This window comes from Centruroides sculpturatus, unplaced genomic scaffold (genome assembly GCF_000671375.1).
Source record: "Centruroides sculpturatus isolate CEXI.00-Female unplaced genomic scaffold, Cexi_2.0 scaffold419, whole genome shotgun sequence".
In the NCBI taxonomy this organism is placed as follows: domain Eukaryota; kingdom Metazoa; phylum Arthropoda; class Arachnida; order Scorpiones; family Buthidae; genus Centruroides; species Centruroides sculpturatus.
The window spans coordinates 517,069-529,278 of NW_019384753.1; the positions used below are offsets into that span (position 1 = coordinate 517,069).

The window sequence follows — 12,210 nt, forward strand, 5'->3', positions numbered from 1 at the left end:
ATTTCTTCTCAGTTTTTATTGATAGATTCGCTGTTAATAATTACAGAATTAAACTATATCATTAAAAATAAAGCTATATCTGAATTATATCAATGGAAGTAATTCAGAATGAAAATATAGCTTATTAATTTATATGTTACAAGAAAATGTACACTACGTAAACAAATAAAATATATAATTGATGTAAACGTAATTAAACAATCATTTTTTCTCTCAAATACTGTATTAACAAAGAAAACAGGATAGTAATTGAGATAATTTCAATTTTAATTATTGTATATGAAAAATTTGAACGTATCACTATATAATTTATGACTATAAGTTTTACAGCTTATGGAAATAATTCAAAATAAATGCTTTCATTTATCATGATATTGCTTTACCTTAATACGATTAATGAAATTTTAAATTCGATTCTTCAGAACGAATAGTTCTATCATCGATTAATTATGAAATTCCTCATGATAATGTAGGCTAAGTTTAATTTTCCAATTCTTATCAGAATGGCAAAAGTTCCATTACATTGAGATACAGTAAAAATTCTTTAGAATTAAGATTTACGATAGTCTATTAAAAATCTTTACTTTAATAGGCTAATAATTTTAAAAGTGAATTATATTATATTGTCAAAATGTTGTAGACCTAATTAAAACTTACAAATAGGCCTATTTTATAGGCCTATATACAAAAACACGCACATACACACGCAAATATATAGACCTACATATATTGTACAGTACATATATAATAAATAAACAATCCAGCACTATCACATTAAATTCTTAAACATCACTTTCTGACCATCAAATGGTTAATATGATTGCTAACAAACAAACATATGGTACAATAATTGGAAATTCTTTCTAACCTGACATTTATGAATACATAATACATTCATTCATTCATTCATTCATTCATTATTGTACAGTACATATATAATATATATATATATACAGACCGACTCCGCTTTGGTGCGTATAATATAATATTAGGCTATAATTGTTTACACAAAATCTCTTCTACATTTATGTTTTATTGCATTTTTCTATGAACAAAGCAGGACATAATCAAATACCACCTTAACCATGCCCCTATCGCACAATGACAGGTTCAGGTGGAAGACCGATGATTCAACAAAAGTCTTTCTTCTGCTCGCTGCTTTTAAAAATATTTTTTAAAGTTCAGATAAATATCTGTCAACTAGCGGAAAAGAGCTCCTAATCAATTCTGCTACTTGATGAACTACATGAGTAGCACAAGTTACATGGATCATTTCTGGGAACCGCTTTTTTTAAACCTTGGCATGATTTGATCATGTATGGACTGCATCGATTAGAACGAGTAACAAATTTTTACACAGAAATTCCAGCTCATTTCTCAGAGTAGTTGTAGAAAATTGTCTACCGCTTGAGATACCCGTAACATTATTGCATCACTCCAGAAAAGAAATATCAAATAAAATAGAAGGCTTTTCAAGCTATTTGTTCAACTTGCAAATTAAAATTGCTAAGATAAATCTACCATTATTTAATGCAGTAATTTAAAACAATATTATCTTTAAAGGAATATGTCANTTTTTTGTAAATTCTATTATAAATGATTTTTAAGACCTTGAGCACCTGACTCATAAGCCTGATTGTTCTGTATTTATCACATGACTTGGCATCAAACCAACTTTTATCAGTTTTTAGCCTCTCCCTCAGGATTTAATGATGATAATATATGGATTGTCCCTTGGCAATTAGAAACGGTGCTTTAAAACTTAAAATATTGTATAAAAATAATTTAAAAAAAGTTTTTCCATTCACAAAAGCTTTAAGTAACATTAGAAACGCGTTGTAAAACTCTCGCCATTTATTAAATATCACATCCAATAAAATATTTACAGATAATTATATATAATTGAACGAGTATATTGTATTTTAATACGTTATCTTTCTTGAATGAAACGAAGTTCCAGTCGGATTCTTGAGATAGGCGCCGCTGCGTGGGATTGTGGGATAGCGTGTTTACCTCCGTCCTCTTACAATAATCTTTATTCGGTACATGTGATCAAAAGTTCGATAGTAGTAATTACTTTTGTGTCTAAGAAACATACAGACAGATTATGGATGTCGTTTTCGTCGGTAAGACTTTATTTTTGTCATTTTAACGAATCGTATAAGTAATATCTTCGGGAGAAAGTTTTATCGGGATATCGTCGATGATTGGGTGTTGCCACCACTTAAATTGCATCTCGTTGGTCTGTCGAGTCAATCGATCGCTGTTTAGAAAGCGCTCTTAACCGTAAATTCTTTCGCTCGAAAGTTTAATTTTTAAAAAAAAATATATACATGTTAAAGTAGACTTTATATAAAAATCTTTTTATATAAATTAGTTTTCCGTTAATGTAAATAAAGGATTTTATTACATGCCGTGCTGTTATGATATCTTTATTTCCTCTGAGATTATTTTAAATGATAATTAATATTACAGAAAAAAAAAGAGGAAATAGTACGGCGTTTTTATCATTTGCGAGACTTGTAATTTCATGTTTGCTAAATCATTTAAAGAAACACGTGTCTAGTGTAAGAAAGTATAACCGCAATAAAATATAATACAAATAAAGAATGTGTTCGAGATATTCGGGCTCTTGCTTGTTGCCTGACAACAGTTTAACATTTTGTCAATAAAGATCAGTTTCATTTATAACAATTAGATACTTTGATCTAAAAATGTAATAGATTATTTATATTACATGTTAGTTTCATAGCAACATGTAATAATTGTTTTGATTTGATTTTCTTTTAATTTAAATATGCTAAAAATTTGTTAATTGATGAAATTTACATGCTTATTTTTCTAACTTAATGATTACTTAAATTTCATGGATAAATTTTATAATACACTAAAGTTTAGGATATATTATTCTAACTTGTATAAATAAATGAATAAATAAATTAAATTATATATATTTTTTTATGTAGATGAAAGGGAAGATGTACAAAAGAAAACTTTTACAAAATGGATTAATTCTCAACTTGTTAAGGTAAAAATTTTTTATAATTGTTATGTGAGAAATTTTTGTTGATTATATTGAGATGAATCTTATAAAACAGAAAGTATTATAACTGCTGAATAATGATTTTTTTTACATTTACTGTCAGTAATTTATTGAGTTATTGTCATGAATTGGTTTGCTTAAAGCATTTTGTTCCATGATTATTTTATTTCCATAGCAAAGAATTCTCTACATATTGGGTTTTTAAGGTCAGAGTTTATTTTGCTTGTATACCATCAATTGATTTTAATTATTAATATAAAAGTTGTAATTAAATTTTATATGTAAACTGCTGTTGTAACTATGTTTGAAATTTTTATATTTTTGGGTGTTGTTTTTTTTATACATATACACATTATGATTTGTCTTATAAAAATAAAAGTTTAACAGATGCAAATTAAAAAAATTAGCTTTTATATTGGTATTTTACAAATATAAAATAATCTGTCATATCCTTCATCATATTCTACCCTATAGTGTTAGTTTGGAATCTATATATTACATCAGCAAAAATATGTCAGCTTTTACCCCTTTGTCATCATTGTAAAAGACCTATAATATTACATCATTATAATCATCAAAATCATCTTTATTTATAAAATAGATACAAGTAATTTGAAGTATGATCAATTTCATATTGTTTTATTTTTTACACCATTTACAGTATATATATAAGACATAAAATTCTAGTGGTCTCAATCCATATTTTAGCTATCCAGTCATTTCAACTGTTTATGTCAATAATTGGCAATCTGTCAAAATGCTCAGTAGGTATTACAAGCAAATAATGCTTGTATATACCAAATATCATAGTTTTTCATCAATTTAAATATAAATAAGTTATACTGCAGACTAATAGTTAACTTTTCTAATGTTTATTTCTATATCATCTTTGTATAACAACTCAGTGAGTTTTTTTATTTTTAACTCTTTCTGTTCTTATGGCACTAAGAGGAGTTTTTTTCCATATCCATTGAGTTTAACCTGATCCATAATGGGAATGGCCAGGTGTTGAAGGACAGGGCTCCATCATTTGGCTGGTATAAATCATCCATGAAATATTAGATATTTCAGTATTGTCATTGATTCTTGTTGTCTTATGACAGCACTATGTACTAGCCATTAGAGTATGCTGGTTGGCTTTGCTGCAACTGATTGGATATTATTGATTTTGGAAGGCTTGGTCAGACTTCTTGCTAAAGCAGAATAAATATCACACTTCCTGAAACAAAATGCTCACATTGATGCCTGTGATTACAAATGTATTTTTAAATATATTTTTTTATGTAATAAAAATTTATTTTATTAATTAATAGTATCTTCAGGTTTTCTTTTTTATAAGTGTCAACTGATAGATGTTAGTATGTATCATAAGGGAATTATTAGTCCTGTTGGCATGCTTGCCTTTTCATACTATGATAAAAACACATTAAAGTGATTCAAAAAAGATGCCAATTCTTCCAGTTGTGTTATTCTGGCTCTACAAAAGACTTGACAGAGTGAGTTTTGTACAGAGAAGCTTCTACATGCTTCAAATGAACTGGCACAATAGTCACATGGTACTTCCCTTCAGCTGTGAGGGAAGAAATGACATCAAGTGGAAATGTACTGTGCTCCTTTTAATGTCAAACCCAAGATTTGCAGTTCTTTTTCTTTTATATTATCAAATGTACGATAACTACAAAAATAAAGATGTCAAGTAATGATTACATCATCTTGATGCAACACCCTTTCCTGTCACCAACTTTTATCAGTTTTTAGCCTCTCCCTCAGGATTTAATGATGATAATATATGGATTGTCCCTTGGATGATTACATAAGATTTAAAAGCTCTATTTATTTACAAATGTTATGTAAGCAAAAATGAATCAAAAGATATAAAAATCAGTTTTCTAAAAGGAATGGCATGGTACGAGGTAGGTGCCAAAAGTTTTTGGTCTAACTATATTTTAAACATGATAGTAATAAAACAATGATAGTATCAGATAGCACCATCTGTATGTGGACTAATAAAACAGTTTTTCCTGCAAATTTGCATAAGTCGCTTGGAAGCATTCATTTTAGTTAGACTTATTGTATTAATTTGCATCATGTTCATATCTTTCAGGACAATGTGCAAGTTCACATGGCTGCCATTGCTAAGGCTGCTGTAAAGGAGTGTGGGTTTGAGGAGGTTGACCATCCACCCTATAGCCTGGACCTGGCTTATAGTGATTATTATCTGTTTCCAAAACTCAAAAAAGTGAAGAAGAGTTACAGGAGGCAGTTTATGAGCATTTTGTAGACAAATCTTCAGACTATTTTTTCAAGGGTTATTGAAATGCTAATTCGAAGATGTAATAAGTGTGTTGAACTACAAGGAGACTATATTAAAAAATGACATCATTGTTTTATATCTATAACATCTAAAACAGTTAGGCCTGAAACTTTTAGCACCTACCACATAGGTATGAATAAGTCCTTTGAAAAATTTATTTGAAATTTGTTTTTGGCTATCCTATTGGAAATTTCCCAGATTCATTCTTGTGTATATAAGTTTATGTAGCATACATTGCATTAAATTATTTTAATACTAGTTATAATCCATCAAAAAGTTAGGAAAAGAAATAAAACTTATCAATTTTAAGTGAGGCCAAAATATTGGAGTCCTTCTCACTGCTTAATAGTGGGCCTTATTTGTAAAAGAATAATAGATGATATTTTCTCTAAAAATTTTATACTTGTTTAAGCTGATAAAAAGAAACTTTTTTCTTTTTAACTAAAATCAGCTTATTCCTTTAATGTATTAGTTTTGAATAAAATAAATGTTTAAATAAATGAGCCTTATTTAAATTTTTTAGTTATCAAATAGCAAAACTTTTTTAAAATAAGAAAAAACTAAACTCTTTTTAGAATCCCTGGAATCTAGGGTTCTTCTCATTTGCAAACAGAATAAACCAATAAATTTGTCATTGACAATAGCACTGGAAATAATTTATTTTCTTGAATGTAAGTGAATTGAAACTCAAAAATTATAAATTTAAGAGTTAATTAGTTAATTAACAGTTAATTAATTAACTATTAAAATTTACTGTATTGTTTTAAGAAAAAATTTCAATTTGAATATAATTGCTGTATAAACACACATTTCATTAGTAAAAAGAAACTTGCATAGAGTGTATGTATTGTACATATTATGATAATAATAAACCAAATACTGTATTTATTTAAAAATGTTTTCATGCTTTAAATATACTGAAAGAATATAAAAATTTGAAATTTCACTTGCACTTTATTATATACAGGAATCCCCTATTAATGTGAATCAGAAGGACAAGAAAAGCTGAGTTCACACTAATGAGGTTCTTATTAAAGAAGTATCATGTTTAAAACTCCCTTTTCTATTGTAGATCTGAAACATAAAATCTAAAACATGAAATATACTCATATTATAGTATTCAAAATATTAAAAATTATGAGCATTTTTGCTTATTGGCTTTTTTGTTTAATATCTGATGAGTAAGAATAAGTTAATCTTATTACAGTCCAAGTCAACAATCAAAACTGCCTTACAGTATTCTGATTCTGTTAACTACGCCTATAGTTTTCTAAATAAATTATCAATGGTAGCCTGTTTCTTCCTACATTTATAGCTATTACTTACTTAATACTTAATAATTGTAATTGTTTTCATCAGAAAAAATGATATTGAGTGTTGCAACTACTCTCATGGCTTGGGAACATGAAGGGACAGCCACTTTTCTTCTTTTTCTTCTCCTTCATTGGAATTTCTGACTGAAGTTCATCACAGGTCCTTGTGGCCCCTTCCTCTACAGCAGCATCATCACTTCTTTTTTATCACTAATCGTTACAAGATACTATAGAGAACACTTCACACTGGGTGTTAAATAATTCTCACCAAAAACCTAAAGTCTGGTGTCAGAAAAAATCCCCTTCACTAACATTTTCAGGCTCTTCTGGAGTCCTGCTTCAAGTGAACATTGCCTTTTCTTTGATGGAACACCAATTTAAAATCAATTTTAAATTGGTGTTCTGTCAAGAACTCCATACAATAGCACCGGAAATACACAGCATCTGATTATTCTAGTTATTGTATAAAGGGTTAAGTCTCTAGAACAGCAATTTTCTTATTTTCTATTCAAGCTCTGATCTCTGTACCATGATCCCAATTATCATTCAAGACAGTTCCCAAGTAATTAAATTTTTCTACTCTTTCAATTTCTTTTGATCCAATCATCAACTTGTCCTGAGTTGATGTCTGACTTATGACCATATATTTGGTCTTTTAGATGTTGAGATCTATACCACATTTTTCAGTTGAGGTTCTGACTTGATCTAACATCATCTGAAGGTCTTTAAATTTGTGAAGAGTAGTGCTATGTCATTGGCTTAATAAATGTTGTTCAAATATTCTCCATTTGATTTGATGCCTATGTCTAGATCAACCAGTGCTTCTGAAAAATATTTTCAGAGTAAATGTTGAAGAGTGGGGGGGGGAATATACACAGCCTTGTTGTACGTACACCTCTGTGGATCTGAATTTGCTCTGTCAGTTGACCTTCCACCCTGATCTGTATGGTTTGATTCCAGTAAAGGTTGCTGATGATTCTGATGTCTTTGTTGTCAATGCCAATTCTTTGCAGTGCCTGCATTATCTTTTCATGTTGACTTCTGTTGAAAGCCTTTTTATAATCTAAAAAGCATATATGTATGTCACATCCTATATCTTGGAATTCCAGAAGCCAAATTGTGTTCCTCCAGTGTTCTCTTCACATTTTTTGTAAATTCTATTATAAATGATTTTTAAGACCTTGAGCACCTGACTCATAAGCCTGATTGTTCTGTATTTATCACATGACTTGGCATCAACATTTTTTGCTATTGTGACAAAAGTTGATTGCAGCCAATCATTTGGAATGGTGTCAGTGTCATAGATGCCATTGAAGAGTTCTGTTAGTTTATTAATGTTTACTTCTGATAGGAGTTTCAACATCTCTACAGGGATATTATCTGGACCATTTGCTTTCCTGTTTTTCAATGTTCTAAAGGCTCTTATAACCTCACTCTCCAGTATTGATGGTTTGATATTACTGTTTATGATAGGTCGTTCTCTTCTATTGTCATTGAATAATTTTTCTATATATTCTTTCCATATTTACTTGTCTTTTATATCTACTTCCAGATACCTGCCCTTGTATTTTAGCAATGTACATATTTTCTGCCTGCACTTCCTAGTAGTTTCTCTGATCGTCATGTGCACATGAAGATCAGAGAAATTTTCTAATTCCTCTTGTACTGTCTGTCTTATTGTTGCTCTTTATATTTCATCTTTCAACAGGATGGTAATATCATGGCCAGTTTTATTTGATTTGGGGATGGACTTATGCAGTTTCAGATGCAGATGGCAAACCAATGGGTTATGGTCTGATGATACATCTGTACCAGGATAGGTCTCAGTCGCAGTGATGCTGTTATGAAATATTTTATTTATTATCAGAGTAAAGTCTGTTTGATTTATAACAATGTTAAAAAATACATATGTAAAACATTAAATTATTTTTTCTTGTAATTATTTCTTGTAATTATTTATCTGTAAAAGATATTAATTTACATGTGGAAATGTTAACTAAAAAATATATAAATAATTAACAATATTGAACAGAAGGTTTTAAATCACATAAAAAATAAACAGTTTAAATTCAGAATTATAGAGAGGAAAATTAATTACATATAAAAGAAAATCACTCTTGAGAACTTAAAATGATGATGTCCCTGTATTCATTTGTATCAACTGATAGAATCTATAAAATTCAAATTTTATAGGTTAATTTGTTGGATTTCTTTCTTTCTGTTTATTAAATTTACTTTAAATATTTTAAATATATATACTATCTTAAAAATGAATAAAGTGCTAGATAATTAATGAGTTTTTATTTTTAAATTAATTTTTGATTATACAACAATCACTGGTAGTTAAAAACATTTTTAGAAGAGATTTATTTTGAACTTGATTATTCTTGGTAACTTAATTTCTGAGTATTAGTATATTTAGTATATTATATTAGTTGAAGCTTTGTTTGAATTAGCTAAAATTAAGATATTATATTAGTACATCTGACTCAGATAATATTTATTATATAGTATAAAAAAACTGTAAATTATGTTGCCAAATTATATGGGAAAAACAATGTCTGATGACAAATTCTATTAATCAGATTTGAAATTAAATTTTTATGAACAAACAGTCCATTTTATTGGAATTTGTATTAATACTTTGCTATAATTATAAAAGATAAATTATTATATTTAATTAAATAAATTTTTGAAATAAAATATTCAAATATATGTTTTTGTAGAGCGTCTTTAAAAGATTAAATTTTTAAAATTACAGTAAAACTTCTATTATCCGGACTAATTGGGGATGAAGGTAGTCCGGATAAGGAAAAATTTGGATAATCGAAACAAATACTTTAATTTGTCTATTAATGATAATACAACACGTTTTCTTTTCGATGACATATCGGTAATATTAACAATAAATACTTTATTTAAATCGTGATCAAATTTTCAAGAAACAAACGTTCGTATTGAATTTGGTCTATTACTGACCAGCGCTAACAGACTAGCTATTGTTTAAAAGGCCTTCTGGTGGCTCAAGAAGACGGATTTTATAAAATAAAAAGCAGTTGAAACTGCATTTTTATGAATAAAAATTTGACAAACTATTTATCGTTTTATGACGAGTAAAATGTTTTCGTCGCGTTCTCGGCTTTTAAGTAATGCATAAACCTTCGAGGTGCGAGGCCCTTCGGACCGCGAGGCATAGGCGGTGGCTCACGTTGCCCATGCCTTACGCCGCCCTTGGTCATAGAAATGATGTGATTTGAATATAAATTATTTATAAATACGTATGTCAAGTTATATTTTTATTACAACCCAAAATATATTTAAGAGTTTACGACCANTTTTTGAACTTTTTAAGGAAATAGTAATCATAATTTAAGTCTTCTATTTAAGGTCATCTGAAGAGACAGCTAACAACTGAAATTCAGTAAAATTTATAGCAATAGGAATATTTTTGAAACATGATAATCTCTATCTACAATTCACTCTCTACGGGATGACACCACAATGAGATCTTGCACTACCTCAAATCTTCCTAGAGCAGCCTCTGGTTCAGCCCATGGAAAAAGTCTTCTTTCCAATCTGGCCTGGGGGCAAAAACTGTTTGCCACCCCTGCTCTAACCAGATGATTTATTTATATTTGATTTAACAATTTATGATTTTTGTAACATATTCAATTCTTTATCTTTTTCTAATGTTGAATATCTTGAGCTTGTAATCTGATGACTCATTAAATAAGTTGACTGATTTGTTTAAATATGATTATTCACTGTTAAGGTGTCTAGTTTACATTTGTTCAACCTTACAAAAATACAAAAACAAATATAATTGAATCTCATATAAAAAATTGAATTTGTTATATGTGATATCACATAAGTTGTCTACAGTTATAAGTTATAACTGTAAATAATGTATAATTTAGATCACATATAACATATTCAATTTTACAAAAATACAAAACTGGTAATTAGGCATATTTGATTATCTGACACCACTCTGATTCCATAGATGTCAGATTAATGAACTGTGTATTTATTTATATTAACTTCATATTATTAAAAGATATTATTTAATCACACAAAGCTTTTATTTATTTAGACTAACCAACCATTAATCAAAGATTTATTTGAAGATTTAAGAGATGGAACTTGTTTATTATCATTGTTAGAAATATTATGTCAAAAAGAACTGGTATGTTTTGTTTTTAAATACGTAGATTAAAATAAATTCATTTTTTAAATTATAATAATGTGGGTTATTTATCTTTAATAGTATGTTTGCAGCTGTTAATAATTTTAACTGATAAGTTGTTTTGTAAAGTTGTTAGAAAACATAATAAATAATAAAACCATTAGCATTTATTAATAATATATTTTATTTTCTAATAATTATATATTCTAATTTAANGGAATTTTGCCTCCATATTAATACGCTTAATTATCATAAACTTGTACAAATTCATTTGATATCGAAAATATTTTTGATTGGCGCAGTATGCGGGTGTGAAGTAGACTGCCTACTCGTCTGGGACGCTAGCAGTTTTTTCGATTTAGCCTACTATATGATTCAAGCTAAATATCGTTGAAAATTATTTTACTAAATTACTGATTTTAAATAATTGCAGAACAAAATGTCTACAAGAATGTGTATACCGAAATATTGATAATTTATCACAAAATCAATATATTACTGGATATAAAGGCGAAAAGTCAAACTAAGAATAGAAACACATTTCACTTTCTGTCTTTCGAATTTCCGAAATTTATTAATTAAAATTATTCTAAACATATTAGGAACAAGCAATATTTTATTTCCAAATTCGTCTTCGTTCAGCATGTTCTGTCTAAGAAGATTACGGTATTTTCGCCGGAAGGAATGAGAACGTGCAAAGTTGATTAACTACGTTATTCGGTTCTGACGGTTCTTGCGAAATTCAGATTTATAGTGAATAGAATCGAGCATCATTATAAATTTTAAATTTATTTTTAGCCAAGGGAGAAAGGGCGCTTAAAATTGCATCATCTTAATAATGTTGGACGTGCCTTAAAAGTACTTGAAGAAAACAATGTAAGAATTTTTTTTATTTGAATTACACATAAATAGATAATGTATTATAAATACATTCAATTCTGTTATGATAAATACCCATGATAGATATGTTCCTGAAATATTCATGTAAAAAAATTCTGTAAAAATCTTTTAGCAGGATTTTCAGATACTGTTTATATGAAAAAATGGAAGATTTGTTCCAGACCTTAAAAACCAGTAAAAATAAGGATAAGCCAATTAATATAATAGGAAGTGTTTAAACAAACTATTTCAATTTTATTTAATAAATCAGGAGGGACAATAGTAACTTTCTTATCAGCAGAATTTAATAAATTCATATTATTCACTCAAATTTTATTTTTATTTGGCTTTTTCAATTAAACAGCAAAGTATTTCTAGCTTTTAACACCAAATGGCATACAAAAACTATTTTCCATTGAAAGAAATCAGAAGTAATATGATCATACAAAAAAATTATCAAACTTCAAACTAAACT

The 12,210-nt window shown here is 28.2% G+C and overlaps 1 protein-coding gene across 1 annotated transcript in view; it reads left to right on the plus strand.

Annotated features, from left to right (window-relative positions):
• LOC111628643 (utrophin-like) overlaps positions 1-12,210 on the plus strand; it is a gene marked incomplete at its 3' end in the record, with an annotated part of 219,893 nt that overhangs the window by 119,446 nt on the left and 88,237 nt on the right. The window contains exons 4-6 of the mRNA XM_023372474.1: positions 2,967-3,028; positions 10,764-10,856; positions 11,655-11,732. Of these exons, the coding sequence (XP_023228242.1) occupies positions 2,967-3,028; positions 10,764-10,856; positions 11,655-11,732 (233 nt within the window). The remainder of the gene's footprint in view (positions 1-2,966; positions 3,029-10,763; positions 10,857-11,654; positions 11,733-12,210) is intronic.